Here is a 15,517-nt window from a genome sequence, read left to right as displayed (position 1 = left end):
CAAGCAAAAAAAAGGTGGTCAATGTCTTCTGAACCATTCCAACAGAAGATGCAAGGTGTGGGGACATGGATTCTGCGGTGGGAGAGGAAGGCTTGGGTAGGGAGGCAAAGGTTAAGGGTTCTCCAAGCAAGGAAGCTATGTCGAGGGATGTGGCCTTTGAACCAGACTAACTTATGCCATAGGACAGTAGGGGCTTGGGTTCTGACTAGATTCCAAGCGGATCTAAAGCTAAAAAGGCCATTAGTGGAGGGGAGCCAAATAACCTTGTCCGCATGAGCATGGGGGGAGGGAGGGAGGGTGGGGAGGCAATTCAAGATCAAGGAGAGGGCGAGGGGGGTAGGGGAGGGGGGCACCAAGAACCCTGAAAAATGATGGAGGAGAGGGGACCAGACTTTGGAATGCCAGAGGAATAAATTGTTCTGGCTCCAAAGAAGTTGTAGAGGACACCAAAAGGATGCCAGGGGTCAAGCCGAGGAGGAGGTGGAGGATCCATCCAAGATGGAAGAGGAAATGGCTCTAAGGGCCAGGGGCGGAGAAGAAGGATCTTGCGCCGATCCAAGAAGAATCCGCAGGGACGGATACAGTCCAAATGGAGTCATTCCTGAGGAAGTGGGAGTAGACCCAATGGACCCAAATGGAGTCATGCTTAGAGGAGATTTTCCAAATAAGCTTCAAACTACCCGCGGTATTGGAATCACGGATACGGCGGATGCCCAGACCTCCTTCGGATTTTGGGAGGCAGATGGATTTCCAGCTGAGAGGGTAGAGGAATCGGGATTCTTTTCCTTTCCAGGAGGAAAGCATAGAAAAGGGCTTCCATAGCTTTGATGGTGGCTTTGGGAAGGGCAAAGATGCCGCACCAATAGATATAAGAAGATTGAAGCACCGATTTAATGCATTCAAGCCTACCCGCATGTATTGGTTGCCTCTTGATCCGTAAAGGATCCACTGCCTACGTAAATAAATGCTTAATGTATTAAAATTACTAAATAAGGAGGATAATGGTGAAACCAGGAAAGATTAACTGCAAAAGACTTTAAAAGGTTAACATCAGAGAGGAGCAAAATTTATTAACCTTATACATCGTTGATTTAATATGCATGATCATATTATCATGTGGTAATTGTTTGAGACTTTCTCAGACGAACATTGTGCAATAACAGGAGATCCCAGATGAAAAGGTAAAATGAAGCTCAAAAAGAATAATTAGATTGTTAGTAGGGACTGTTTTATGTCTTGGTATGTTCAGGGGTAGTTTAGGTAGTTTTCAGTTTTCTTATTTCCTATTGTGTCTCTTAAGTCATTATATATAGTGAACGAATGTGGAGCTCTCATATTAAGTGAGACACTCCAAAGCTACCCGATTCTCATTCTTTTTCTCCTTTTCTCTTCTCTTCTTCTTTCTTCTCTTTTCTTTATTGTTTACATTTACATGGTATCAGAGCAGGATCTCTAGGGACTGCTACAACCTTCCTAGCATCTTGTCTCTTCCCTTTCTAAGTTTCAATCATCATTGATTGATTCATCTCAGTTCAAAGTCTTGAGAGGCTCTTCAGTTTTCATGTGAAAGGGGTGCAGCACCCTATGCTGTATTTTCAAACTGTTTAGAGACTAGTTCCTCGCTGGAGATTGAGAACTAGATCTTCTTTGTTGGTGGAGATCGATCTATGGAGTGAAGAAGACATTCAAGACCATGGAGATCAAGTTTTGTTGAAGTTTTTGTGTCAGTTTTTTTTTTTTGGGGGGGGGGGGCAGAACTAAAAGTCGAGTTTCTGTAAGTTTTTTTGAGATCGAGATCCTTTCATTGCAGGCAATAACCAAGCCCCACTCTCGATATAAATTCAAGGCCTGACGGAGGGAGCCTCCCTTCCCAAATAGGATTCTCTACAAGAAAAGGACCTATACGAGTTTCTGCAGAAAGGGGTTGAAATCGAGTTTTGGTTGCATGTTTGTGATTGGTTTCTTCACCACAGTGACTGGAGATTAATTCTTATGGTATTTGAAGTTGGAGATCAACCTCACTTTGAGGGTTTTGGGAGCTGAGATCGATTTTCTCATGTTTCTTCTTCTACTTTGCATCCTTTGTCTTTGTTGAAATGTCAAGCTGAGATCGATTTTGTCAGGTTTCTTCTTCTAATTTTGCATCCTTTGTGTTTGTTGAAATGTCTGACCCATCGAAGAATGTTGTTAGTGAAGTTGTGTCTTCTTCATCTAACCATATTACTGAGAAGAAGTAAGAGGGAATCAACAACTTCCAACAATGGAAGAAGATTGTTAGATTGGTGCTGATTGGTAGGGATCAGCAAGATCATTTGACCAAGACCAAACCAGCAAGTGATGCCTCATGGGATACAGTTGATGCACTCGTTTTGGGACGGCTGCTGAACTTTATGGACAATCAGATTGTTTATCTGGTAACTTTTATTGATACAGTCAAGGAACTATGGGATTATCTACATGTTCTGTATTCTGGTCAGAACAATTTATCTGGTATCTATGAGTTATCTCGAGATTTCTACAGAGCTGATCGAAAGGGTCGCCCCTTAACCCAATACTTTGCTGATTTTAAGAGGATTTATGAGGAGCTGAATTCTCTACTTCCTATCACCTCAGATGTGCAACAGATGCAGAACCAGCGAGAGCAGCTCGCTATTATGGGGTTTCTAGGTGGTCTTGGGAAGGAGTTTGACTTTGTTCGTTCCCAAATACTTGGTGGTGATAAGGTAGCTACCCTTTCTGACACTTTTTCACGAGTTCTACGAGTATCTCGTGAGACTTCTCATGACTCTACTATTGTGGATAGTTCAGCCTTGACCTTCTAGACCTAGTCGTGGTCCTAGTAGTGGGATAGGGGCTGGTGTTGGCCGTAATCATGGGGTTGGTTCTGGCAAAACCCCTATACCTGGGAAAGCACCTTCTTCTAGCTTAGATATTTCAGGCACAGTGAAGACCTGTCACCATTGTGGTCGCACTAGACATATCCAACGCTTCTACTGAAACTTCATGGCAAATCACCACAGCAACAGTTTGCTAATTCTGCTGCCATCACTGAGTCTACTATTCCATCATCTAAGGATAAAATTGTGGTGACGTCTGATGAGGATTTTGCTCGCTTTACCCAGTTCCAGATATCTCAATCTTCCCAGCCTTCTACTACTACTTTTGGTCATATAGGTAATGCCAATGCATGTCTTTCAACTGCTTCCGGCCCCTGGATCATTGATTCAAGAGCATCGGACCACATGACTGGGGTCTCAGGTATATTTTCTTCCTTCCGTGCATCGTCCTCTAGTGTTACCTTAATTGATGGTTCTTTAGCTAAAGTACCTGGTACAGGCACTGTTCAGGCCACTCGAATCGGTGTCTTTAAGTTGGATCCCAAAGCTCAAGTTATTCGCATACTCAAAAGGGCTATCGATGCTATTCCTTTGAGTCACAGAAATACTTTGTCACAACTGATGTTTCTTTATTTGAGTCTAACCCTTATACTGATTCTCATGTTGTTGCTTCTGAATTCGATGATGATCTTCTTTTGTATATTATTCAGTCTTTTGCTCCACAGGTTCCTCCAATACCTCCACCGCCACCTCCTATTACATACTAGAACCATCTTCGGAAATTTTGCCCCCTACTCCACCTTCAACCTCATCTTCTTCGTTGGCTGCTCCTGCCCTAGGTAATCCTTCCTCTTCCCTTGATGTTCCTTCTGACCTTGATGTGCCTATTGTTGTTCGCAAGGGTGTTCAGAGTTGTACCCAACATCCTCTCTCTAACTTTGTGTCCTACTCTGGTTTATCCTCTACTTTCCATACTTGCTTGACTACTATTGAGCACCACCCTATTCCTAAGTCTGTTGCGAGAGGCATTTTCTAGTCCTAGTTGGAGGGCTGCTATGACCGAGGAACTGTTGGCTTTATAGGCGAATCAGACATGGAATCTTGTTCCTTTACCCTCAGGTAAATCAATTATTGGTTGTCGATGGGTCTCTGCGGTGAAGGTTGATCCTGATGGTTCTTTGGCTCACTTGAAGGCTCACCTTGTTGCCAAGGGCTATGCCCAAGTGTATGGTGTTGATTATGTGGACACTTTTTCTCGTGGCTAAGCTTACTTCTGTTTGTATATTGATTTCTCTTGCAGCCACACATCATTGGCCTCTCTTTCAATTAGATGTTAAAATGCATTCTTGCATGGAGATCTCCATGAGGAGGTTTATATGGAGCAACCTCCTGGGTTTGTTGCTCAGGGGGAGTATGTGATGGTGTGTAAGCTCAAGAAGTCTTTGTATAGGCTAAAACAGTCGCCCCGAGCTTGGCTTGGTCGGTTTACTGAAGTTGTTTTGGAATTTGGACTGACATGTTGTAGTAGTGACCATTCTGTATTTTTTCGGCATTTTGATGCAGGAAGAATATTTCTTATTGTATATGTGGATGATATTGTCATTACAGGAGATGACTCTTCAGGAATTGAGAAGTTGAAGATGCATTTACAACAGAAGTTTCGAACTAAAGACTTGGGAAGATTGAAATACTTTCTAGGTATGGAAGTAGCTCAATCTAGGAATGGAGTTTCGTTCTCACAGCGAAAGTATGTTCTTTATCTTCTTTCAGAGACAGGATTGTTAGGATTCAAACCTCTAGATACACCTGTGGATCTTAATTTAAAACTTACAGCTGATGTTGGTGATGTTCTTAATGATCCTGAGAAGTATTGGAGACTTGTTGGGAAACTAAACTATTTAACTGTGACTCAACCTGACATTGCCTTTCCTGTTAGTGTTGTGAGTCAGTTTTTATCTGCTCCTCGTACATCTCATTGGGATGTTGTTATACATATCTTGAGGTACCTCAAGAAGGCTCCTAGACATGGATTACTTTACTCTGATCATGAACATGGGCGTGTTGAAGGTTTCTCGGATGCTGATTGGGCTGGATCTCCCATTGATAGGAGATCAACTATTCGTTCTATCTTGTTGTTGGTGGAAATCTTGTGTCATGGAAGAGCGAGAAACAGACTGTCGTGGCTAGATCGAGTGCAGAATCAAAATATCGAGCCATGGCACACGTTACTTGTGAGTTGATGTGGGTGAAAACAGTTGTTGACCGAGCTTGGATTTAGGGATGATTCCCCCATGCACTTATGGTGTGATAATCAAGCTGCTGTTCATATTGCTTCAAATCCTGTGTTTCATAAAAGAACTAAACACATTAAAGTAGATGGTCCCTTTGTTCGAGAGAAGCTGCAACAGGGCCTCATCTCTCCTAGTCATGTTCAGCACAGAGAGAACAACTTGCAGATTTATTTACAAAGTCTTTGGGGAGTGCTAGAGTGAATTATATTTGTAGCAAGTTGAGTATGACTAATATCCATGCTCTAACTTGAGGGGGAGTGTTAGTAGGGACTGTTTTATGTCTTGGTATGTTCAGGGGCAGTTTAGGTATTTTACAGTTTTCTTATTTCCTATTGTGTTTCTTAAGTATATATATATATATACTGAATGAATGTGGAGCTCTCACATTAAGTGAGACACTCCAAAGCTACCCGATTCTCATTCTTCCTCTCCTCTTCTCTTCTCTTGTCTTCTTCTTTCTTCTCTTCTTTATTGTTTACATTTACATAGATGAACTATACTTTTGATGCATGGGTTTTCACATCTATATCTATAATGGGAAAAAGACGAAAACTTTGAGGTTTACAAGAAAAAAAAAAAGGAAAAAGAGAATTTTGAGTGAAACATATCACAGCCTGCTTAATGCACTACTAATACTTCTATGTCTAATGTAACAAGCAATGTTCTAAGTATCTTAACGTATCCACTGATACTAACCGATTCGTATCTTATTTTTAGGGTATCGATACGATACGGCACTAGTACGATACTTAAAAAGTATCAACTGTATAGGGTCGATACGTGACCTGATATGGTAAATACTCTCTGATACGATACAATACATCTCTTAAAATCACCTTTCCGATACGATACCCGATACCGATACTTTAAACCACTAACAAGTGGGTAATATTAAAATGGGAAACCTCATTTTTGCTCCTTTCATTGGTTTTATTGTCTTTCTGCTGTTTCTTTTCTTAATAAAATGGAATCCTTGTAAGATCTTTTCCATAAATTTTTCCTAAATAACATCAATATGAAATGGTGCCAACTGTCTGGGACAGTCCAAGATTCCGCTTGCTTTGGAATGACAAGACCAAAATTCTACCTTTGGAGGATAGATGGTACTGGTTTTACTTTTATTGACCAAAGTGCTCAAAGGTGCTAGTTACGAGTGTAAAATGTATTTAAGCACAATGTATAGACCATAACTGCCTACTCTGAATGTAGCCCAGTGTTCAGCAAGCAAATGTGTTATAAAGCTACTGTAATACTGAATATAATCCACATCATCTTTGTTCTGTCACTGCCTGTTAACTTCTAGGTGTTGATTTTGCTCCCTTTGTTTTAAAGGTGTGCAGGTGCTGGGAATTTGCGAGATGATATTCTTTACTACAGGCAGGAACTTGAGAAGTGCGCTGATGGTGATGACGAAAAGAGCATGCCTCATGGATATGGGTATTAAAGCGTTAAGGTTTGTTTAACTTGCCCAAGGTGTTATAACATCCAGTTCTCAGTGCTTTATTGTTTCATCTGTTCTTTTGACTAAGCCCAATTTGATAATGCTATGGTCACATGGCTCTACAGTCTACTGAAGCACTTGTTTTATAGTTGACATGAGTATGGTCTGTTGTCATAGTCACTGTATTTGTAGTGGTGTGACCTGCCGGAGCAATTTATATGGTAACTGCAGGGTATTCTAGTGTTTCCCCCTTCACTAAAAGTGCTTGCCCCCCCCCCCTCTGCAAAAAAAAAAAAAAAGAATACAATAGTGCATGTTGCTTGCTCTTGGAATAGAGAATTACATCTAGTACCACCAGTAGGGGGAGAAATAGAAAACAAATAGAGAAATAAAAATCTACTTTTTCATGGTCATTGATTTTTATGTCTGTACTTGTCATTTTTCATTCACTCAATTATGTCAATTTATATCCTTTTAAAGATCATCAGTTTTTTCTCTTTTAGTTGAGCGAAGTCTCCTTTAAGCACAAGGGAGAATGGTGATATGCATGGAAATGATCATATGAGCTATGACATAGCAATATTGGAAAACCCTGCACAGTGAACTTTCATTTTCCTGTGGGAACAATCTGTTTGCACAACAGCCAGATTGGTATGTTCTCATTCAAATGGTGGCAGCATTGTGAAGAAGGATTTTAGTGAATGAAAAACCAATGTCCCCACAGATATACATGGTTTCTGCATCCATGTGCATGCAAGAATTTTGCTTCTACCTGCATGCTCAATAATCAAGCACGTTCTTTGAGACTATCAGAATTTTGATTTTTTTTATAATTAAGAATCAGCATTTTGATTTATGCCACTTCTCTCTTTTGCATCTGTAGGCGGTACTTCTTCCTTATCACTTTCAGGTCTTACCTTTATTGCACTCCTGCATGTGAGATGGGATTTCTGGCATGGATTGAGGCAAGGCCTGAACTGGGTCATCTCTGCCATAACTTGAGGATCGACAAATGACAGATTTCCAATCATTTTGAGAAGGATTGTGGGGAATTAGTCTTTTCAATATTATTATTATTGTAAAATGTTAGAATAAGTTGGCATACCCGAAGTTATGGTGATTTTGTGTTGGATGCATGCTGAACTGTACAACAGGTGAATGCACCATATTTTTTCGTACGAGGAAAGAAGCCATCTGTGAAAGGGAATCCATTGCTTTTACATGTAGCATATTCAACTGAAAGTAAAAATTCAAACAATTGGTTCCATATTAAGCATACTGGGATATGTTTTTGACATGTCTCGGCTCCAAAGAAGTTGTGTAGAGGACACCAAAAGGATGCCAGGGGGAGGAGGTGGAGGATCCATCCAAGATGGAAGAGGAAATGGCTCTTAGGGCCAGGGGGGCGGAGAAGAAGGATCTTGCGCAGATATTTGCATTTTCCATCAATCACGATACGGCGGATGCCCGCACTTTCTTTGGGAGGCGAGATGGATTTCCAAGAGGGTAGAGGAATATTCTTTTCCTTTCCAGGAGGAAAGCATAGAAAAGGGCTTCCATAGCTTTGATGGTGGCTTTGGGAAGGGCAAAGATGCCGCACCAATAGATATAAGAAGATTGAAGCACCGATTTAATGCATTCAAGCCTACCCGCATGTATTGGTTGCCTCTTGATCCGTAAAGGATCCACTGCCTACGTAAATAAATGCTTAATGTATTAAAATTACTAAATAAGGAGGATAATGGTGAAACCTAGGAAAGATTAACTGCAAAAGACTTTAAAAGGTTAACATCAGAGAGGAGCAAAATTTATTAACCTTATACATCGTTGATTTAATATGCATGATCATATTATCATGTGGTAATTGTTTGAGACTTTCTCAGACGAACATTGTGCAATAACAGGAGATCCTAGATGAAAAGGTAAAATGAAGCTCAAAAAGAATAATTAGATTGTTAGTAGGGACTGTTTTATGTCTTGGTATGTTCAGGGGTAGTTTAGGTAGTTTTCAGTTTTCTTATTTCCTATTGTGTCTCTTAAGTCATTATATATAGTGAACGAATGTGGAGCTCTCACATTAAGTGAGACACTCCAAAGCTACCCGATTCTCATTCTTTTTCTCCTTTTCTCTTCTCTTCTTCTTTCTTCTCTTTTCTTTATTGTTTACATTTACATGGTATCAGAGCAGGATCTCTAGGGGACTGCTACAACCTTCCTAGCATCTTGTCTCTTCCCTTTCTAAGTTTCAATCATCATTGATTGATTCATCTCAGTTCAAAGTTTTGAGAGGCTCTTCAGTTTTCATGTGAAAGGGGTGCAGCACCCTATGCTGTATTTTCAAACTGTTTAGAGACTAGTTCCTCGCTGGAGATTGAGAACTAGATCTTCTTTGTTGGTGGAGATCGATCTATGGAGTGAAGAAGACATTCAAGACCATGGAGATCAAGTTTTGTTGAAGTTTTTGTGTCAGTTTTTTTTTTTTGGGGGGGGGGGGCAGAACTAAAAGTCGAGTTTCTGTAATTTTTTTTGAGATCGAGATCCTTTCATTGCAGGCAATAACCAAGCCCCACTCTCGATATAAATTCAAGGCCTGACGGAGGGAGCCTCCCTTCCCAAATAGGATTCCCTACAAGAAAAGGACCTATACGAGTTTCTGCAGAAAGGGGTTGAAATCGAGTTTTGGTTGCATGTTTGTGATTGGTTTCTTCACCACAGTGACTGGAGATTAATTCTTATGGTATTTGAAGTTGGAGATCAACCTCACTTTGAGGGTTTTGGGAGCTGAGATCGATTTTCTCATGTTTCTTCTTCTACTTTGCATCCTTTGTCTTTGTTGAAATGTCAAGCTGAGATCGATTTTGTCAGGTTTCTTCTTCTAATTTTGTATCCTTTGTGTTTGTTGAAATGTCTGACCCATCGAAGAATGTTGTTAGTGAAGTTGTGTCTTCTTCATCTAACCATATTACTGAGAAGAAGTTAGAGGGAATCAACAACTTCCAACAATGGAAGAAGATTGTTAGATTGGTGCTGATTGGTAGGGATCAGCAAGATCATTTGACCAAGACCAAACCAGCAAGTGATGCCTCATGGGATACAGTTGATGCACTCGTTTTGGGACGGCTGCTGAACTTTATGGACAATCAGATTGTTTATCTGGTAACTTTTATTGATACAGTCAAGGAACTATGGGATTATCTACATGTTCTGTATTCTGGTCAGAACAATTTATCTGGTATCTATGAGTTATCTCAAGATTTCTACAGAGCTGATCGAAAGGGTCGCCCCTTAACCCAATACTTTGCTGATTTTAAGAGGATTTATGAGGAGCTGAATTCTCTACTTCCTATCACCTCAGATGTGCAACAGATGCAGAACCAGCGAGAGCAGCTCGCTATTATGGGGTTTCTAGGTGGTCTTGGGAAGGAGTTTGACTTTGTTCGTTCCCAAATACTTGGTGGTGATAAGGTAGCTACCCTTTCTCGACACTTTTCACGAGTTCTACGAGTATCTCATGAGACTTCTCATGACTCTACTATTGTGGATAGTTCAGCCTTGACCTTCCAGACCTAGTCGTGGTCCTAGTAGTGGGATAGGGGCTGGTGTTGGCCGTAATCATGGGGTTGGTTCTGGCAAAACCCCTATACCTGGGAAAGCACCTTCTTCTGGCTTAGATATTTCAGGCACAGTGAAGACCTGTCACCATTGTGGTCGCACTAGACATATCCAACGCTTCTCACTGAAACTTCATGGCAAATCACCACAAGCAGTTTACTAATTCTGCTGCCATCACCGAGTCTACTATTCCATCATCTAAGGATAAAATTGTGGTGACGTCGATGAGGATTTTGCTCGCTTTACCCAGTTCCAGATATCTCAATCTTCCACCTTCTACTACTACTTTTGGTCATATAGGTAATGCCAATGCATGTCTTACAACTGCTTCCGGCCCCTGGATCATTGATTCAAGAGCATCGGACCACATGACTGGGGTCTCAGGTATATTTTCTTCCTTCCTGCATCGTCCTCTAGTGTTACCTTAATTGATGGTTCTTTAGCTAAAGTACCTGCACAGCAATCGCTCGTGCCACTCGAATCGGTGTCTTTAAGTTGGATCCCAAAGCTCGAGTTATTCGCATACTCAAAAGGGCTATCGATGCTATTCCTTTGAGTCACGAAAATACTTTGTCACAACGATGTTTCTTTATTTGAGTCTAACCCTTATACGATTCTCATGTTGTTGCTTCGAATTCGATGATGATCTTCCTTTGTATATTGTTCAGTCTTTTGCTCCACAGGTTCCTCCAATACCTCCACCGCCACCTCCTATTACATACTAGAACCATCTTCGGAAATTTTGCCCCCCTACTCCACCTTCAACCTCATCTTCTTCGTTGGCTGCTCCTGCCCTAGGTAATCCTTCCTCTTCCCTTGATGTTCCTTCTGACCTTGATGTGCCTATTGTTGTTCGCAAGGGTGTTCAGAGTTGTACCCAACATCCTCTCTCTAACTTTGTGTCCTACTCTGGTTTATCCTCTACTTTCCATACTTGCTTGACTACTATTGAGCACCACCCTATTCCTAAGTCTGTTGCAGAGGCATTTTCTAGTCCTAGCTGGAGGGCTGCTATGACCGAGGAACTGTTGGCTTTATAGGCGAATCAGACATGGAATCTTGTTCCTTTACCCTCAGGTAAATCAATTATTGGTTGTCAATGGGTCTCTGTGGTGAAGGTTGATCCTGATGGTTCTTTGGCTCACTTGAAGGCTCACCTTGTTGCCAAGGGCTATGCCCAAGTGTATGGTGTTGATTATGTGGACACTTTTTCTCGTGGCTAAGCTTACTTCTGTTTGTATATTGATTTCTCTTGCAGCCACACATCATTGGCCTCTCTTTCAATTAGATGTTAAAATGCATTCTTGCATGGAGATCTCCATGAGGAGGTTTATATGGAGCAACCTCCTGGGTTTGTTGCTCAGGGGGAGTATGTGATGGTGTGTAAGCTGAAGAAGTCTTTGTATGGGCTAAAACAGTCGCCCCGAGCTTGGCTTGGTCGGTTTACTGAAGTTGTTTTGGAATTTAGACTGACATGTTGTAGTAGTGCCCATTCTGTATTTTTTTGGCATTCTGATGCAGGAAGAATATTTCTTATTGTATATGTGGATGATATTGTCATTACAGGAGATGACTCTTCAGGAATTGAGAAGTTGAAGATGCATTTACAACAGAAGTTTCGAACTAAAGACTTGGGAAGATTGAAATACTTTCTAGGTATGGAAGTAGCTCAATCTAGGAATGGAGTTTCGTTCTCACAGCAAAAGTATGTTCTTTATCTTCTTTCAGAGACAGGATTGTTAGGATTCAAACCTCTAGATACACCGGTGGATCTTAATTTAAAACTTACAGCTGATGTTGGTGATGTTCTTAATGATCCTGAGAAGTATTGGAGACTTGTTGGGAAACTAAACTATTTAACTGTGACTCAACCTGACATTGCCTTTCCTATCAGTGTTGTGAGTCAGTTTTTATCTACTCCTCGTACATCTCATTGGGATGTTGTTATACATATCTTGAGGTACCTCAAGAAGGCTCCTAGACATGGATTACTTTACTCTGATCATGAACATGGGCGTGTTGAAGGTTTCTCGAATGCTGACTGGGCTGGATCTCCCATTGATAGGAGATCAACTATTCGTTACTGTACTGTTGTTGGTGGAAATCTTGTGTCATGGAAGAGCGAGAAACAGACTGTCGTGGCTAGATCGAGTGCAGAATCAAAATATCGAGCCATGGCACACGTTACTTGTGAGTTGATGTGGGTGAAAACAGTTGTTGACCGAGCTTGGATTTAGGGATGATTCCCCCATGCACTTATGGTGTGATAATCAAGCTGCTGTTCATATTGCTTCAAATCCTGTGTTTCATAAAAGAACTAAACACATTAAAGTAGATGGTCCCTTTGTTCGAGAGAAGCTGCAACAGGGCCTCATCTCTCCTAGTCATGTTCGTACAGGAGAACAACTTGCAGATTTATTTACAAAGTCTTTGGGGAGTGCTAGAGTGAATTATATTTGTAGCAAGTTGAGCATGACTAATATCCATGCTCTAACTTGAGGGGGAGTGTTAGTAGGGACTGTTTTATGTCTTGGTATGTTCAGGGGCAGTTTAGGTATTTTACAGTTTTCTTATTTCCTATTGTGTTTCTTAAGTATATATATATATATATACTGAATGAATGTGGAGCTCTCACATTAAGTGAGACACTCCAAAGCTACCCGATTCTCATTCTTCCTCTCGTCTTCTCTTCTCTTGTCTTCTTCTTTCTTCTCTTCTTTATTGTTTACATTTACATAGATGAACTATACTTTTGATGCATGGGTTTTCACATCTATATCTATAATGGGAAAAAGACGAAAACTTTGAGGTTTACAAGAAAAAAAAAAAGGAAAAAGAGAATTTTGAGTGAAACATATCACAGCCTGCTTAATGCACTACTAATACTTCTATGTCTAATGTAACAAGCAATGTTCTAAGTATCTTAACGTATCCACTGATACTAACCAATTCGTATCTTATTTTTAGGGTATCGATACGATACGGCACTAGTACGATACTTAAAAAGTATCAACTGTATAGGGTCGATATGTGACCTGATATGGTAAATACTCTCCGATACGATACAATACATCTCTTAAAATCACCTTTCCGATACGATACCCGATACCGATACTTTAAACCACTAACAAGTGGGTAATATTAAAATGGGAAACCTCATTTTTGCTCCTTTCATTGGTTTTATTGTCTTTCTGCTGTTTCTTTTCTTAATAAAATGGAATCCTTGTAAGATCTTTTCCATAAATTTTTCCTAAATAACATCAATATGAAATGGTGCCAACTGTCTGGGACAGTCCAAGATTCCGCTTGCCTTGGAATGACAAGACCAAAATTCTACCTTTGGAGGATAGATGGTACTGGTTTTACTTTTATTGACCAAAGTGCTCAAAGGTGCTAGTTACGTGTGTAAAATGTATTTAAGCACAATGTATAGACCATAACTGCATACTCTGAATGTAGCCCAGTGTTCAGCAAGCAAATGTGTTATAAAGCTACTGTAATACTGAATATAATCCACATCATCTTTGTTCTGTCACTGCCTGTTAACTTCTAGGTGTTGATTTTGCTCCCTTTGTTTTAAAGGTGTGCAGGTGCTGGGAATTTGCGAGATGATATTCTTTACTACAGGCAGGAACTTGAGAAGTGCGCTGATGGTGATGACGAGAAAAGAGCATGCCTCATGGATATGGGTATTAAAGCGTTAAGGTTTGTTTAACTTGCCCAAGGTGTTATAACATCCAGTTCTCAGTGCTTTATTGTTTCATCTGTTCTTTTGACTAAGCCCACTTTGATAATGCTATGGTCACATGGCTCTACAGTCTACTGAAGCACTTGTTTTATAGTTGACATGAGTATGGTCTGTTGTCATAGTCACTGTATTTGTAGTGGTGTGACCTGCCGGAGCAATTTATATGGTAACTGCAGGGTATTCTAGTGTTTCCCCCTTCACTAAAAGTGCTTGCCCCCCCCCCCCCTCTGCAAAAAAAAAAAAAAAAGAATACAATAGTGCATGTTGCTTGCTCTTGGAATAGAGAATTATATCTAGTACCACCAGTAGGGGGAGAAATAGAAAACAAATAGAGAAATAAAAATCTACTTTTTCATGGTCATTGATTTTTATGTCTGTACTTGTCATTTTTCATTCACTTAATTATGTCAATTTATATCCATTTAAAGATCATCAGTTTTTTCTCTTTTAGTTGAGCGAAGTCTCCCTTTAAGCACAAGGGAGAATGGTGATATGCATGGAAATGATCATATGAGCTATGACATAGCAATATTGGAAAACCCTGCACAGTGAACTTTCATTTTCCTGTGGGAACAATCTGTTTGCACAACAGCCAGATTGGTATGTTCTCATTCAAATGGTGGCAGCATTGTGAAGAAGGATTTTAGTGAATGAAAAACCAATGTCCCCACAGATATACATGGTTTCTGCATCCATGTGCATGCAAGAATTTTGCTTCTACCTGCATGCTCAATAATCAAGCACCTTCTTTGAGACTATCAGAATTTTGAATTTTTTTATAATTAAGAATCAGCATTTTGATTTATGCCACTTCTCTCTTTTGCAACTGTAGGCGGTACTTCTTCCTTATCACTTTCAGGTCTTACCTTTATTGCACTCCTGCATGTGAGATGGGATTTCTGGCATGGATTGAGGCAAGGCCTGAACTGGGTCATCTCTGCCATAACTTGAGGATTGACAAATGACAGATTTCCAATCATTTTGAGAAGGATTGTGGGGAATTAGTCTTTTCAATATTATTATTATTGTAAAATGTTAGAATAAGTTGGCATACCCGAAGTTATGGTGATTTTGTGTTGGATGCATGCTGAACTGTACAACAGGTGAATGCACCATATTTTTTCGTACAAGCAAAGAAGCCATCTGTGAAAGGGAATCCATTGCTTTTACATGTAGCATATTCAACTGAAAGTAAAAAATTCAAACAATTGGTTCCATATTAAGCATACTGGGATATGTTTTTGACATGTTTGGGGTGTTATTATTTGCATATCAATTTTCTTAAAATACACCAATTTAATCATTTGAAAGTGCAAATTGGGTAATTAATTAATTTATGGGAAAAGGGTCTTTGTTCGGGAGTGTAGCTCTTGCACCCAGACTCAGTCCTCCATGAAATGTCTGTCCTGCCCCCATGAAAAGCAGAAATCCTGTCCCTGTTGATGCTTCAACATGCGCGCCCATTGGCCCCCATGCTTTCATATTTATAAGAATTTATATAAATTCTTAGCTGCAAGACCAAGACTGGGTACAAAAGCTGAAATCCATTCTTTGAAGTTCCTCCCAGACACATGACTTACATATCGGG

General features: G+C 40.3%; 1 protein-coding gene across 4 annotated transcripts in view; it reads left to right on the top strand.

Moving 5' to 3' along the window:
- Window positions 1-15,098, top strand: part of LOC122658834 (paladin) — a 216,034-nt gene extending 200,936 nt beyond the window's left edge. For 3 of the 4 annotated variants that reach the window (XM_043853961.1, XM_043853962.1, XM_043853960.1), the window contains 2 exons: window positions 6,461-6,581; window positions 7,453-7,824. In XM_043853961.1, the coding sequence (XP_043709896.1) occupies window positions 6,461-6,572 (112 nt within the window). In that variant the 3' untranslated portion in view covers window positions 6,573-6,581; window positions 7,453-7,824. Of the gene's footprint in view, window positions 1-6,460; window positions 6,582-7,452; window positions 7,825-13,763; window positions 13,887-14,761 lie in introns of those variants that run through there. The other variant, XM_043853963.1, reaches the window with a different exon arrangement.
- Window positions 15,099-15,517: the final 419 nt, after the last annotated feature.

The sequence above is a fragment of the Telopea speciosissima genome, chromosome 4, assembly GCF_018873765.1.
Source record: "Telopea speciosissima isolate NSW1024214 ecotype Mountain lineage chromosome 4, Tspe_v1, whole genome shotgun sequence".
In the NCBI taxonomy this organism is placed as follows: Eukaryota; Viridiplantae; Streptophyta; class Magnoliopsida; order Proteales; family Proteaceae; genus Telopea; species Telopea speciosissima.
This window is presented reverse-complemented; position numbering and strand designations above follow the sequence as displayed.